We start from the raw sequence: 16758 nt of genomic DNA on the forward strand, positions 1-16758 counted from the left end.
CTTTAATGTTACTGCTTTATTAAAAACTGATTACAATTTGTATATCTAAACAAGTGGTTATTTATCTTTAGGCTCTCCTAATGGTATATATAACTTTTTCTAAATGACAAAATATTAGATCAACTTAACTCAGAATTGTTTTGTTAGAGTGACAATTTTTTGTTTGTTGATGAGACAGATACCATTTTTAGTTGAGCAAGAGCATTGGCAGCCAGAGAAAGTGTTGGAAAAAAACGCGAATTGTTCACTTCAGATGTTGAAAATACCAATGAAAGTCATACGAATTGGCTCCTTCAATCAAGTTTCACATAGACTTAGTGAACAAAATATTGATGCACTTAAATATTTTGTCTTTCCCGTTCAGCCTCTGAATAGCACACATACACACTCGTTACCAAGGCTTAAACGTCCTTCTTTAACCTGTCCCCTCCACTTTATCTACACTGATTGAAGTGACATCAGTAAGTATCATAGCTTTTACATGGTCAGTCTTTCTTGGAAAGAGCAGGTTATCCGGTGTTCTTAAAGTTTTTTTTAGCACTCAGTGTACATATTTCCAATGCTGCTTTAAATGAATAAAAAAGCGAAACGTTTGTAGCCTTTTCCTTCTGGGATGGAGAGATGAAATCAATCACCGCTGGGAGGAAAACTAGGGCAGTAAGGTATTCGACGCCACACGAAAGCCTATTTGCACGCTGAGTCGTCGTCGTGCAAAGCATCTACAGTACCCATAGGCCTACGTTTGGACGCCGATTTATTTGTATTTTTTAGTTGTTGTGCATTCGACAGAGAACTTGGCATCCGTAGCATTGTGTCACAACTTTGATATGTTGACTGCTGGCTAAACGGGAAAGACTGGGTTGTGCTGGCGGCGTATTGGAACAGAGCAGTGACTGTTGTTTTGATCCAAGAGTTGGAGGTAAAAGTGGGAGTTCCAGAATTCACAAGAACGCAGAGTAGCCTAATGTATCACTGAACGAATGAAAAGTCTACGGTATATTTTGTACGGTATAAGTAATTTTTTGAATCCCTAATAAAGACTGATGAAAGTTGACAGCTGCTCGGAGGGGCAGGGCCATTCATGGTAAGAGATTACAGAAGTTACAGAATGATCTTAATGAAATTGTACTTTAATGTCTGTAACACTTTGTAAGTCTGGCAAAAGTTATCCGGCGAAACTATGACTTCATTGTTAATAGGGGCTCGCCCATCCGCAGCAGGCACTCGGTCGTTTGGGACAGCTCTAGATGTAAACCTGTGCATTTTTTTTGTTATGAAATATGAATAATTGTGTGTTTTTCTTGCCTTTCATTAGTCCGAGGGATTTAGTTAAACCTATGCAGCTAGACATGGAAGAAAATGGGTCCCAAGGAACTCGACGACGACTCTCTGGCTCTAGGTACAGTATGTGGATTCATTATGGGTACTAGGTCAGAGGGTTCCTGTGTGAGAACTGTCAGCTGTCAGTTTTTCTTAGCTGTAGTCTACTACATTATTGTTCACTTCAGGATAGAATTGTAACCATTACTTGGAGGTGTTCTAAAATGCTTAGATTGATGATGACACTTGATGACAAAAACGTGTATATTAGATCATTTATGGTGGAATTCAGGAGATGACATCAGCTGGAAAATATGGGACTTTTGTAGCACATGGTGTCTTATGTCATTCCAAACCCTTATTCAGTTCAAACCTTTTACAAAGCTTCACTGGGATTCCATCCCTTCAATGCCATTATCTACCCCCCCCCCCCCCCCCCCCACGCACACAAAGACAATGTTGCAATACATTTTCTAGACACATGTTGCAAGCAAATTGCAATTGAATGACATGATTGCATGTCTAAGACAAAAGGTTTGACTCATTTAATAGTCCACAACCAGAGGGGATATATCGGCTAGATTGAGTAAATGTAGTCAGTAACTGAAGTAACAGTTGTTGCAGACATTTCAGTAACCTTTGAACTCCACTCATTTCCTGCCTTCTGAGTTGTTCTGAGAAATTGCCTTGACCACATGTTGGGGTCATGGGAAGCATTTTGGAGGAAAACCAGTGTGCATCTCATGTGCATTATAATCAACATCTGGTTATTTATTGATATTCTGAAGTCTTAATTGTATGGATGGGATGATCTCATAGATATATCCTCATATTTCAGTCTCAATATGGAAAACTCCACATCTGTGGAGAAATGGAAACTTCACATGAATTGCTATTAAACCCTTAAATTCTGCATCTCAGTCCTAATTAAAATCACAATAAATCTGCAGGCCTGCGTTGCATGCCAAGGGAGTGAGCAGTGACTTTCTAAAAAACTTGCAAAGAACTTTGGAAAACTCACTCCCAAGTTTTTTTAAGAGCAAACGCCTCCGACCAACTGGAATACGGTCAGCTGACATCATCTTCAAGCAACCGGTCTTGAACCAAATAAATGGGAAATCCCACACGGTCGCAGACATAACACTTTTAAAGAGCTCCTCGTTGATTCTTGTTTATTTGATATTCAATATTAGGCAAAAGACACGTTTAGACCTCTCCTCATGGATCATTTTGTTTTACCACCAGTGGTAATTTTTTGGGATAGGTGCTTATCATGAACTCCACATAACCACACAGTAATCTATTGGATCAAGTGCTGTAGTTTCAGACCCTTTTGATATGTCATTGGAGAATTGTGTAATTTGGTAGCAGAGCCCATCTCTGGCTTTCTAGAGTAGCAGACTACCCAATTCAGTCTGTGGTTTGTCTGTTATTTGGAAATGAAAGCCACTCCATGAGCTGTTGTGTTGGGGGAGGGGGGGGGGGGGGGGGGGGGATACATGTGTGCCGGTTTTATTTGTGGCTTCTCATACTTTGAGCCACAACTGCTTCTGAAAATCCACCCCTCTTTTCAAGTGCAATGACTTGTGGAGACATCATGTGGCCCTTCACGCCATGCTACATTTTGTTATCTTGCTACAGACCCTTCCAAAACACAGGCCCTTGTCCAAGGGTGGCAGTTTGTAGTGCACACAAACATGCATAGCTCTATGAACACAGTGAAATTCACTTGAGGATTTTCCAAATTTAGATTCAACTAAATAATTGTATGTCTAGTTCTGCTTTGGCTGTTGGAAAAGTGACTTAATGTCTTCTAAAAGACTGCATCATTTTGCCACAGCAGCATCTGTTTGCAATGACATCTGGTCTCTCATTTTGAAATCCTTCGCTTGGCAACCTTGCGTTTCTGAGTAGAGCGGCACATGCAGTGCCTTCAGGAAGTAGTCATACCCCTTTTTCCACGTGGTGTTGTGTTACAGCCCAAATTCAATTCAATGAATTGATTCATTTGAGATGTTGCGTCACCGATAGCCCAAAATGTCAGCGGAATGATGTTTTTAGAAATGGATTAAAAATGAAAATCTGAAATGTCTTGAGTCAATAAGTATTCAACCCTTATGTTATGACGAGCCTAAATGTGTTCAGGAGTAAAAATGTGCTTAGCAAATCACGTAGGTTTCATGGACTCACTCTATTTGCAATAATAGTGTTTATTGCACATAGAGAGTGGGGTACATAGATGACTACTATCTCTGTACCCCACACATACAATTATCTGTGAGGTCCCTCAGTCGAGCAGTGAATTTCAAGCAGAGATTCAACCACAAAGACCATGGAGGTTTTCCTATGGTTTGTTGTTATGAAGGGCACTTATTGGCAGATGGGTAAAAGAAAGCAGGCACTTAATATCCCCTTTGAGCATGATGCGGTTATTATTGTTACACTTTGGATGGTGTATCAATACATCCAGTCACTACGAAGATACAGGCGCCCTTCCTAACTCCGTTGCCGTAGCGGAAGGAAAACGCTCAGGGATTTCACCATGAGGCCAATGTTGATTTTAAAACAGAGTTGAGTGGTTGTGATAGGAGAGAACTGAGGATGGATCAACAACATTGTAGTTAATCCACAATACTAACTTAGATGACAGAGCGAAAATAATTAAGGCTGTACAAAATACAAATATTCCAGAACATGCATCCTGTTGGCAATAAGGCACCAAGTGAATACTTCAAAAAATGTGGCAAAGAAGTTTAACTTTTTGTCCTGAATACAAAAGCATTATGTTTGGGGCAAATCCAACACAACACCTCACTGAGTACCACTTCATATTTTCAAGAACAGTGTTGGCTGCATAATGTTATATGTATGCCTGTCATCAACAAGGACTGGGGAGTTTTTTTTAGGATAAAGATAAATGGAATAGAGCTAAGCACAGGCAATATCCGAGAGGAAAACCTGGTTCAGTCTGCTTTCCTCCAGACACTGCAAGACAAATTCACCTTTCAGCAGGACAATAACCTAAAACACAAGGCCAAATGTGCACTAGAGTATGCACAAAATTGAAGGTTCCTGAGGAGCCGAGTTACAGTTTTGACTTAAATCTGTATAAAAATCTATGGCAAGACTTAATGACTGTCAAGCAATGATCAACAACCAATGTGACAGAGCATGACAATAAATATATATATATATATATATTGTATTGTACAAATACTGTACAATCCAGGTGTGCAAAGCTCTTAGACTTACCCAGAAAGACACAGCTGTAATTGCTGCCAAAGGTGATCCTAACATGTATTGACCCAGGGGGTTGAATACTTATCTAATCAAGATATATTAGTGTTTTATTTTTCTCCATTAATTACAATAATAAATAAAACGTTTCTTCCACTTTGACATGAAATAGTATTTTGTGCAGATTGTTGACAAAAAAAGCGACCAAATCCATTTTAATCCCACTTTGTAACACATCAAAATGTGGAGAAAGTCTAGGGGTTTGAATACTACCTGAAGGCTGTACAGGCCTATCCAAATGTAGGATCTTGATTTTTATCACCCTGTTGCAGGAGAACTTTCCTGAAATGCAGGAAATGTCAAACTTGTAGTGTAAAAAGGCTTCTGACGTTTTAATTTCCATTCGGACATTTCAAAGTTGAGTTTTCCTTTTCAAAAAATATATCCGCCCCTACAAAAATGTCCATTAGTTATAATGCACATAGTAATTCGCACTTCCTGTTGCTGCAGAATTGTTTTCCTGTTGTAGCAAACTGCTGTAGCAAAGATCCTACATCTGTACAGGAAAGGAGTGCAGAAGGAGGATGGATGGTTTATACATTTTCCTCCATGACAGCTGAGTGTTTTTCTTGGTGACATTCCTCTCCCTATCCTCCCAGCTATGTGAAGCCCGTGCTGATAATGAGAGACACCATTTTTTTTTTTTTTTTTTACCATGATCTCACATTGCAGGCTTCCCTCGGAGTGGAGCCGAGCGTGGAATTGGTATAGGTATTGTGAATCCCCGCAGCTGTTTCCAGACACTTTAGCAGTCCAAGGGCACAGCTGCATTTTAATTCAGTAGCTTTATTCCCATTTAACTGCATCCACTGAAGATATCGTAAGTCTCGACCCTGGCAAATGAGAACACTGTCACACATTGTAGATGCTCAACTATTTGGACGTTTCTATTTTAGTTCTTCTGTTCTGAGTTGAAACTTTGCAGGAGTATAAAAGGATTGGGTCTCTGCAAATATTTGGACAATTAATTAAGCTCACAGTAGCACTAATCAAAGTGGTTGAAAGCTATGGTGAGAGGGATGGGCTGAATTCTACAACATGTCAATATTAGGAAAATATAGCTGCAAGCTGAAATCATTGGGGTCAAAGTTACTGCCCTATAACCATATTTTGTGTTATACCGCCAGAATTTAGCATACTGGCAGCAGTACGCCCTTATAACGAGCTACTGCACACCCATGTTTTCCATGGTAGAAGTTATAGGTCTTCGAGGCTAACGTGTTCGCTGTGAGGAGAGGAACTTGTGAAACTAATACTGCAATTTCAAATCGAAATTTGCCATTTCAAACCACTTTGATTAGTGCTACTGTGAGCTTAATTAATTGTCCAAATATTTGCAGAGACCCAATCCTTTTATACTCCTGCAAAGTTTCAACTCAGAACAGAAGAAGACCTAAAACAGGAACATCCAAATAGTTGAGCCTCTACAAACAGAAGTGTTATAAGTCTAGACCTTGGCAAATGAGATCTTCACTGGATGTGTTAAAGGGTAATATAGCTACTAATGCAAGGTTATGATAGCATAGACAAAAACCCTCAGAGTTCTAGCATTTGCAACATTTTCCCCTTAAAACTTTCCTGAGGGGTAAAAGCCTCTGTTCAGCCAGGAAAATAGTTTCCAATTGGGCCAGGAACTACTGTAGGTTACAAATTAAACACAAAACACGGTCACAAAACTCTGAAAGCCAATAGAGGACAGCAGGTGTCATTCCCTCACTAAATGCGATGAACTTACATGAAAATGAACACATTTCGAAATAACTTTTCAATACAGAATAGTATATACTGCGTTTGATACAGCATTTGTGCGATTATTATTAGGCCTATACATTTGTACAATGTTGTTCATCACATTACAATACTGTTTGACAGATTCAATAGAGTAGATACAGATATCACACAGGCCTTGTTGTTTGTAGTTTCAGTGAAGAGGTCAGTGGCATTCCAGAGGCCACCCACACCACTCATAGCAACAGCATTAAATGTAAAGGAGAGAAAAAATCACTGAATTTGGCCAGTGGGAAAATGAAAACTACTTCTAACAAAAAATGTAATTGAGACCTTAAGACAAGCTTGTGTTTGCTAAGCCCGTCAGGTCTTGGGAATACAGAGGCTTTTATGTCTTGTGGATGGGATGCTTTATGCCTCAGAGAGCTAAAACAGACAGTGGCCATCATCCAGAGAACAGGGAATAATGGGTTGTCTTTGTTGTGCAGTTGAAGCCAACGCACTGACCGTAAATACCAATGAGCACTTATTCCTGGAGTTGTACTGTGTTAGTATACAAAATCAGTCAACTATATGTTAAAATTTCGCCAAATGAATTGGTAGGCTTGGCTATTGCAGGAATTAACGTGCTCGGTTTTAATACCAGAGAGAGCACGTATTCAACACAGATTCCACGCAATAGCTCTGTGCAAATGGCGTCATAGTGCCTGGACAATACCAATGGTCAATAGTGTGTATGAAGTCTTGGCCCGTGCTTTGTTTCTGTTGTGTACTCTTCCACCTACCATCCACCTTCATAACAGAGCCTTTTGTGTTAAAAAGGTCAGAGAAAAATAGAAGGACAGGGTTGAATAAAAGTACGTGAAGCAAATCTCTAGATGGCGCTATTCTTGCGCACATTATCATTTACCAGTTGTTCATTCGGTATATTCAATATGTCACAGAAGCAGACATTTCGCAGCTGCTAACCTGATGGTTACATATGTGAGAAATATGTATCTTTCATAACGAATGCTAGTTTATGGCACTGTGGCCCATGTGTCATTTTATTTTTGGATTTCCTCTGCGTCTTTTACATGGAAAACTGTAATCACAAAGCAAGATCATAGTTAACGTTCCCTCTTGGGCCTTTGACATTTTGTAAAGCTCCAGTGCATGTGATGAGCATCAGGGGAGACCGCAGAGCAACAGGCTAATGCTTCTTTGATAAACACTCCTGTATAGACAATGCAGCATTGTCTCATAAAAGAATGAATGCAGTCTGATTTATATATATTATAATTATGACTCGAAGGGGAAAAGCGCTCTCTTCTCCTGCATTTTTATGTAAATGTTGACCTCACAGAAAGGACAAACTTGTTCCTCTTTTTCAGTAGCGTACACGTTTTACATACACTCTTAGAAAAAAGGGTTCCAAAAAGGGTTCCAAAAGAGTTCTTCGACTATCCCCATAGGAGCCCCCTTTTTGGGACCAGATAAAACCGTGTTTGGTTCCAGGAAGAACTCTTGGGTCCCATGTAGATCCCTTTATGAAAATGGTCCTAAATGGAACCCCAAAAGGTTATGCCATGAACCAAAAAGGGTTCTCCTATGGGGACAGGCGAAAAAAAAACCTTTTTAGGTTCTAGATGGCACTTTTTTTTCCTAGGAGTGTAGGCAGCTGAAGCGTTATGTGTATTTGATGGGTTTACAGTGCATTCAGAAAATATTCAGACCCCTTGACTTTTTACACATTGTTACATTACAGCCTTATTCTAAAAATGATTTTAAATTGTGTTTTCCCACCTTATCAATCTACGCACAATACCCCATAATGAAAAAACAAAAAAAGGTTTTAAGATTGTTTTGCAAGTGTATAATTTTTTTTTTTTAAACATCACATAACATAATTATTATATAATATAATCATAATTATTCAGAACCTTTACTCAGTACTTTGTTGAAGCACCTTTCGAGTCTTCTTGGATATGACCCTAAAAGCTTGGCACACCTGTATTTGGGCAGTTTCTCTCAAGCTCTGTCAGGTTGGATGGGGAGTGTTGCTGCACAGCTATTTTCAGTTCCACCACAGGTGGACTCCAATTAAGTTGTAGAAACATCTCAGGGATGATCAATGGAAACCAGGATGCACCTGAGCTCAATTTTGAGTTTCATAGCAAATCGTGCGCCGAATACAACAGGTCCAATACAACAGAATAGTTACAGTGAAATGCTTACTTACAGACTCTAGCCAATAGTGCAAAAAAGGCGTTAGGTGAACAATAGGTAAGTAAAGAAATAAAACAACAGTAAAAAGACAGGCTATATACAGTAGTGAGGCTATAAAAGTAGCGAGGCTACATACAGACACCGGTTAGTCAGGCTATTTGAGGTAGTATGTACATGTAGATATGGTTAAAGTGACTATGCATATATGATGAACAGAGAGTAGCAGTAGCGTAAAGGTGGTGGGTGGCGGGACACAATGCAGATAGCCCGGTTAGCCAATGTGCGGGAGCACTGGTTGGTCGGCCCAATTGAGGTAGTATGTACATGAATGTATAGTTAAAGTGACTATGCATATATGATAAACAGAGAGTAGCAGCAGTGTAAAAAGAGGGGTTGGGGGGGGGTCACACAATACAAATAGTCCAGGTAGCCATTTGCTTAGCTGTTCAGGAGTCTTATTGCTTGGGGGTAAAAACTGTTGAGAAGCCTTTTTGTCCTAGACTTGGCACTCCAGTACCACTTGCCATGCGGTAGTAGAGTGAACGGTCTGTAGCTGGGGTCTTTGACAATTTTTAGGGCCTTCCTCTGACACCGCCTGGTGTAGAGGTCCTGGATGGCAGGCAGCTCAGCCCCAGGGATGTACTGGGCCGTACGCACTACCCTCTGTAGTGCCTTGCGGTCAGAGGCCGAGCAATTGCCGTACCAGGCAGTGATGCAACCAGTGCTCTCGACGTTGCAGGTGTAGAACCTTTTGAGGATCTCAGGACCCATGCCAAATCTTTTTAGTTTCCTTAGGGGGAATAGGCTTTGTTGTGCCCTCTTCACGACTGTCTTGGTGTGTTTGGACCATTCTAGTTTGTTGTTGATATGGACATCGAGGAACTTGAAGCTCTAAACCTGCTCCACTACAGCCCCGTCGATGAGAATGGGGGCGTGCTCAGTGCTCCTTTTCCTGTAGTCCACAATCATCTCCTTAGTCTTGGTTACGTTGAGGGATAGGTTGTTATTCTGGCACCACCCGGCCAGGTCTCTGACCTCCTCCCTATAGGCTGTCTCGTCGTTGTCGGTGATCAGGCCTACCACTGTTGTGTCATCTGCAAACTTAATGATGGTGTTGGAGTTGTGCCTGACCATGCAGTCGTGGGTGAACAGGGAGTACAGGAGGGGACTGAGCACGCACCCCTGGGGAGCTCCAGTGTTGCGAATCAGCGTGGCAGATGTGTTGCTACCTACCCTCACCACCTGGGGGCGGCCCATCAGGAAGAGCAGGATCCAGTTGCAGAGGGAGGTGTTTAGTCCCAGGTTCCTTAGCTTAGTGATGAGCATTGAGGGTACTATGGTGTTGAATGCTGAGCTGTAGTCAATGAATAGTATTCTCACATAAGTGTTCCTTTTGTCCAGGTGGGAAAAGGCAGTGTGAAGTGCAAAAGAGATTGCATCATCTGTGGATCTGTTTGGGCGGTATGCAAATTGGAGTGGGTCTAGGGTTTCTGGGATAATAGTGTTGATGTGAGCCATTACCAACCTTTCAAAGCATGGCTACGGACGTGAGTGCTACGGGTCGGTAGTCATTTAGCCAGGTTGCCTTAGTGTTCTTGGGCACAGGGACAATGGTGGTCTGCTTGAAACATGTTGGTATTACAGACTCAATCAGGGACATGTTGAAAATGTCAGTGAAGACACCTGCCAGTTGGTCAGCACATGCCCGGAGCACACGTCCTAGTAATCCATCTGGCCCCGCAGCCTTGTGTATGTTGGCCTGTTTAAAGGTCTTACTCACGTCGGCTACGGACTGTGATCACACAGTCACTCTGAACTGCTGATGCTCTCATGCATGCCTCAGTGTTGCTTGTCTCGACGCGAGCATATACAGTGCCTTGCGAAAGTATTCGGCCCCCTTGAACTTTGCGACCTTTTGCCACATTTCAGGCTTCAAACATAAAGATATAAAACTGTATTTTTTTTGTGAAGAATCAACAACAAGTGGGACACAATCATGAAGTGGAACGACATTTATTGGATATTTCAAACATTTTTAACAAATCAAAAACTGAAAAATTGTGCGTGCAAAATTATTCAGCCCCTTTACTTTCAGTGCAGCAAACTCTCTCCAGAAGTTCAGTGAGGATCTCTGAATGATCCAATGTTGACCTAAATGACTAATGATGAGAAATACAATCCACCTGTGTGTAATCAGGTCTCCGTATAAATGCACCTGCACTGTGATAGTCTCAGAGGTCCGTTAAAAGCGCAGAGAGCATCATGAAGAACAAGGAACACACCAGGCAGGTCCGAGATACTGTTGTGAAGAAGTTTAAAGCCGGATTTGGATACAAAAAGATTTCCCCAAGCTTTAAACATCCCAAGGAGCACTGTGCAAGCGATAATAATGAAATTGAAGGAGTATCAGACCACTGCAAATCTACCAAGACCTGGCCGTACCTCTAAACTTTCAGCTCATACAAGGAGAAGACTGATCAGAGATGCAGCCAAGAGGCCCATGATCACTCTGGATGAACTGCAGAGATCTACAGCTGAGGTGGGAGACTCTGTCCATAGGACAACAATCAGTCGTATATTGCACAAATCTGGCCTTTATGGAAGAGTGGCAAGAAGAAAGCCATTTCTTAAAGATATCCATAAAAAGTGTTGTTTAAAGTTTGCCACAAGCCACCTGGGAGACACACCAAACATGTGGAAGAAGGTGCTCTGGTCAGATGAAACCAAAATTGAACTTTTTGGCAACAATGCAAAACGTTATGTTTGGCGTAAAAGCAACACAGCTCATCACCCTGAACACACCATCCCCACTGTCAAACATGGTGGTGGCAGCATCATGGTTTGGGCCTGCTTTTCTTCAGCAGGGACAGGGAAGATGGTTAAAATTGATGGGAAGATGGATGGAGCCAAATACAGGACCATTCTGGAAGAAAACCTGATGGAGTCTGCAAAAGACCTGAGACTGGGACGGAAATTTGTCTTCCAACAAGACAATGATCCAAAACATAAAGCAAAATCTACAATGGAATGGTTCAAAAATAAACATATCCAGGTGTTTAGAATGGCCAAGTCAAAGTCCAGACCTGAATCCAATCGAGAATCTGTGGAAAGAACTGAAAACTGCTGTTCACAAATGCTCTCCATCCAACCTCACTGAGCTCAAGCTGTTTTGCAAGGAGGAATGGGAAAAAATGTCAGTCTCTCGATGTGCAAAACTGATAGAGACCTACCCCAAGCGACTTACAGCTGTAATCGCAGCAAAAGGTGGCGCTACAAAGTATTAACTTAAGGGGGCTGAATAATTTTGCACGCCCAATTTTTCAGTTTTTGATTTGTTAAAAAAGTTTGAAATATCCAATAAATGTCGTTCCACTTCATGATTGTGTCCCACTTGTTGTTGATTCTTCACAAAAAAAATACAGTTTTATATCTTTATGTTTGAAGCCTGAAATGTGGCAAAAGGTCACAAAGTTCAAGGGGGCCGAATACTTTCGCAAGGCACTGTAAGTGATTTAGCTCTTCTGGTCACTGGGCAGCTCGTGTTCGCAAGGCACTGTAAGTGATTTAGCTCTTCATGTCACTGGGCAGCTCGTGTCTGTTCTTTCCTTTGTAGTCTGTAATAGTTTGCAAGCCCTGCCTCATAAGACGAGTGTCGGAGCCGGTGTAGTATGACTCAGTCTTAGCCCTGTATTGGCTCTTTTCCTGTTTGATGGTTCGACGGAGGGCATAGCAGGATTTCTTGTAAGCTTCCGGGTTAAAGTCCCATACCTTGAAAGCGGCAACTCTACCCTTTAGCTCAGTGCGAATGTTGCCTGTAATCCATGGCTTCTGGTTGGGGTATGTACGTATAGTCACTGTGGGCGGGGGGGGGGGGGGGGGGGGGCATCCACGATGCACTTATTGATAAAGCCAGTGACTGATGTAATGTACTCCTCAATGCCATTGTATTTGTTCCAGTCTGTGATAGCATCTGCTTCATCTTACCACTTTTTTTTATAGACCGAGTCACTGGTGCTTCCTGCTTTAATTTTTGCTTGGAATCAGGAGGATAGAGTTGTGGTCGGATTTACCAAATGGTTGGCAAGGGAGAGCTTTGTACGCATCTCTGTGTGTGGAGTACAGGTGATCTAGAATTTTTTTTCTCCCTCTGGTTGCACATTTAACATGTTGATATAAATTAGGTAGAACTGATTTAAGTTTCCCTGCATTAAAGTCTCTGGCCACTAGGAGCGCCACCTCTGGGTGAGTGGTTTCCTCTTTGCTTATTTCCTTATACAGCTGACTGAGTGTGGTCTTAGTGCCAACATCTGTCTGTGGTGGTAAATAAATAAATAAATAAATAAATAAATAAACAGCCACGAAAAGTATAGCTGAAAACTCTCTAGGCAAGTAGTGTGGCCTGCAATTTATCACAATATAATCTACTTCAGGCGAGCAAAATCTAGAGACTTCCTTAGATTTCGTGCACCAACTGTTGTTTACAAATATGCACAGACCACCCCCCCCCCCCCCCCCTCCCATTAGCTGAATATCCATGTCATCATTCAGCCATGATTCCGTGAAACAGGATATAACGTTTTTGATGTCACGTTGGTAGGATATTCGTGATCGTACCTCGTCTAATTTATTGTCTAGTGATTGCACGTTGGCGAGTAGTATTGACGGTAATGGCAGCTTTCCCTTCTCTGGGTCCTGATCAGTCATCTTTGTCCTCTGTACCTGCGTCGCTTCCTCTTGCAGATAACGGGGATGTCGGCCCTGTGGGGTGTTTGGAGAATGTCTTGTGCGTCGGTCGTCCTTGTTGTAGAAAAATCTCGAATCCGAGGTGAGTGATCTGTGTCCTGATATCCAGAAGGTATTTTTTGCCGTAAGATACGGTAGCAGAAACATTATGTACAAAATAAATTACAAATAATGCAAAACACCCACATAATAGCACAATTGGTTGGGCGCCCATAAAGCTGCTTCCTGCACCGTTTTACAGGGCCTGAATACTTATGTAAATAAGGTAATTCATTTTTTATTTATTTTTTACTTGCAAAGATTTCCAAACTTGTTTTCTCTTTGTCATTTTGGGGTGTTTTCTGTAGATGGATGAGGATTAAAATTTTAAAAATCCATTGTAGAATAAGGCTGTAACGTAACAAAATGTGGAAAAAGGGAAGGGGTCTGAAATACTTTCTGAATGCACTGTAAATAGTTCCAGGCGCTAACTGCTCCTAATTTCAGCTCTTATCACTCCAAAAGCAATGGATTTAAACATACACATGGACAGGAACATATTACTTGTCGTTTTCTTATCTTAATGCTTGGCAGATGTTCACCCTGTCTTTACTGGGCCAAGTTACTTGCCTATACTGAGAGAGGTTCTGATAGAAGCATATTTGACCTCTGAAATAAGGTGTGGGGAGAGAACAGGTCAGACAACGTTGATCTCTTCTGTAACTTGCGTTGTGTAGTGTCATGGACATGGAATTCAAGGATCACCCAGAATGATCTGGAATCTCTTTGATTGACAGACTGGCTAACTAACTTACTACCAGCTGGAGTCCCAGTGGTATTAAGAAGGATATAATGTACTATAGTCTCATAAGGAACGGCTGGGTGCCGTTTATAGTACACTACTTTTTGACCAGTAGTGCACTATATAGGGAAATAGGGTGCCATTTGGGATGTGCCCAATGTTACTGAAGTGAAATAAGGCGATTCATAACAGAAGGTTATAACATACTGTATATTAATGCTAAGCCACTCTGAAGTTAATATTGCCCCCTGGATACAGTTGTCTAAATAAGGGTGTGAAAAGCCTGCATACGGACATGTTATGGGAAAATTGTTTTGTTTTGCCTAAAATAATAAGGTATACACATAGGAAGTGGGGAGTTCTCATAGTTTCTTTTTTTCCTTTTATTTTTTTTAATCTCCTGCCATCCGTCCCACACAGCTCCTGGAGTAATGGCCTTTCCAGACCTTCTCTAAACAGCTTGTGTTTACTGTGAGCAACCTCTCACCAAATGACCAGCTGTGTCCCTGGTCCTGTGTTTTGTCTTTCCACAGGGATTTCCCTTCTCTGCAACCCAACCCCCAATCCCTGTCGCTCCGATTCCCACCCACTAATGCCTCCAACCACAAGTCGTCCCTTATCGTCTGATAGGGCTTTTCTGTTGAATGAAGGACAAACTCTAAAGGCAAAAGAATATGTACAGAGGAAGTATACTAAGATCATGTGTTTCAGTAGAGATTCCTCTGTTTGTTACACTTGGAGCATGAACTGTGTGACACTTGATCATTGTATCGTATCAAGCACCTAGTTCTCTTATTTTAAGTGAAAGAACCAGGGAAGGGGACATCTATAGTACATAGTAGGGCAGAGGGTGCAGGAGAAGACTTTGATGTAGTTGAACCTATGTTGATCTGGCACTCTCATTGTAAGATGTAGGACATTTAGTTGAGTCCATTGTACGCTTACTACCCAAGGTCAAACTGTAGCTTCCTGCTTGTTTTTGTTGCATATTCAATGGGCAGACCTCTTGCGTAGATTGTTCCATTTACAACCACTATGATTTAGCAAACAAAATACAGCACAGGACTGTTCAAACTACTTTAAGTACTGTGTAATAGACGGCAAAAGGCAGCATCTCTGAGCCCTGAGTTTCAGGTCATGTTTCAACCTGCATGTCATTCCTGACATTATCAAGTAGTATGGAACTGAAAAATGTTGTTATAGATAATGTTCCTCTGTGAAAAAAAAAAAAAGAATCTAACACCAACCTGCATATTGGTGCTGTAAATCTTGACCTATTCCTCTGAGTTTAGCTTGCCTATTATTACCTTTCCTCATATACCTGTTGAATAGTCCAACATCTTATGTGCTGAGTAGCTGTTCGAGTAAAGCATTGGAAAGCAGGAGGCTATTAAATCGGGCCTTGGTAAGCCGCTGGGGTTAGTAATACGTAGGGTGAGAGTGGGTGAAAACACGCTTTGTTGATGACGTTTCACTTATCTTATGAAATACATTTTTCCAGGACAATTATGATTATGTTCTGAATCGGTCGGTGGGGGTCTGTCTCACGTGTCATTAACAGTAGGTCCAAAAAGTTGCACTTTGTAACCTAATACATCCGACAATAAGCACCTAGCTGTGTTGACAAAGCGGTGCAGGTTTCTCATAACAACTTTTGAGGATTTTACATTTTGTGGTCGCCGTCTTCAAAGTTGTTTCCTCGGGTTGCAAAATTAACATAACACGAGCTGAATGAAATGTAAAAAGGCTTTGAAAATAAAGGGCGTTGTTATACGCTCAGTGATCTGTTAACATTTCACAGAGACTCTCGTTTTTTAACAGATTATGATAGAGACATGAAGGTTTAGACCATTTGTTTTCTTAGAGGATTATCTACACAATTGAACATTTTTACCCGTTGGTAAAAAGATTTTGATTGGACACCCTATAATAAGTTCTGACAGATTCCATAGTTAACACTCACTATTTCATCACCGGCCTGTACAGTAGACCTAATCGGGCAGAATGCTCAGCTACATACAGATGTCAGATCTTAATTTGATCACTGTTTTGTCGCTGAAAAGTTCAGCATCAGGAAATTCAAATGAGCCTGAAAACCCAGAGTTCTTTTTTCTTTCCATGCGGGGCAGTTGAGTCATTCGGACCAGTGCCAGCTCTCGCTCTCTCAAACGTTAAAAGCACCAGACAAAATATCAATAAATATCCCACTGCTACTGTAGGCCTATAGGTCCAATTACTGCAACGTTTAAATACATTAAAAAAATAATAATAATCTGAGATGCATCAATACACATCAACAATCGTTGTTTTATATAGCTTAACACAAGATGGATTTTGGTCTCCACGACAACATACAACACGTGTCAAGTGTATCCGAAATGCAGCCGTACAATAAGCTAAACCTTAGGCTACAGTAGGCTATAAAAACTAATTCCACACAGGCCTATAATATCACAAAGACGAGATGAAATTGAGAATAGTGAGGTAGCCTACGGAATGGAGCATAATGTCGCATAAAAGAGCAACTGATTTTTAAAGCCAAAAAACGCAGCCCATGATTTTTACAGTGTGTGTGTATATAGTGAATACAGTATTCAGACCCCTTGACTTTTTCCACATTTTGTTATGGTACAGCCTTCTAAAATGGGATGTTTTTTTTCTCCATTAATCTACACACAATA

At 41.2% G+C, this 16758-nt stretch overlaps 1 protein-coding gene across 2 annotated transcripts in view; it reads left to right on the top strand.

The window, feature by feature from the left end:
* The first annotated feature begins 277 nt into the window (after nucleotides 1–277).
* The window catches only part of cobll1b (cordon-bleu WH2 repeat protein like 1b), a 36974-nt gene continuing 20493 nt past the window's right edge, over nucleotides 278–16758 (top strand). Inside the window, exons 1-2 of one of the 2 annotated variants that reach the window (XM_036958865.2) lie at nucleotides 278–461; nucleotides 1316–1399. In XM_036958865.2, the coding sequence (XP_036814760.2) occupies nucleotides 1338–1399 (62 nt within the window). In that variant the 5' untranslated portion in view covers nucleotides 278–461; nucleotides 1316–1337. Of the gene's footprint in view, nucleotides 1085–1315; nucleotides 1400–16758 lie in introns of both variants that reach the window. The other variant, XM_036958864.2, reaches the window with a different exon arrangement.

This window comes from Oncorhynchus mykiss, chromosome 22 (assembly GCF_057628025.1).
Source record: "Oncorhynchus mykiss isolate SJ-2025 chromosome 22, ASM5762802v1, whole genome shotgun sequence".
NCBI lineage: Eukaryota > Metazoa > Chordata > Actinopteri > Salmoniformes > Salmonidae > Oncorhynchus > Oncorhynchus mykiss.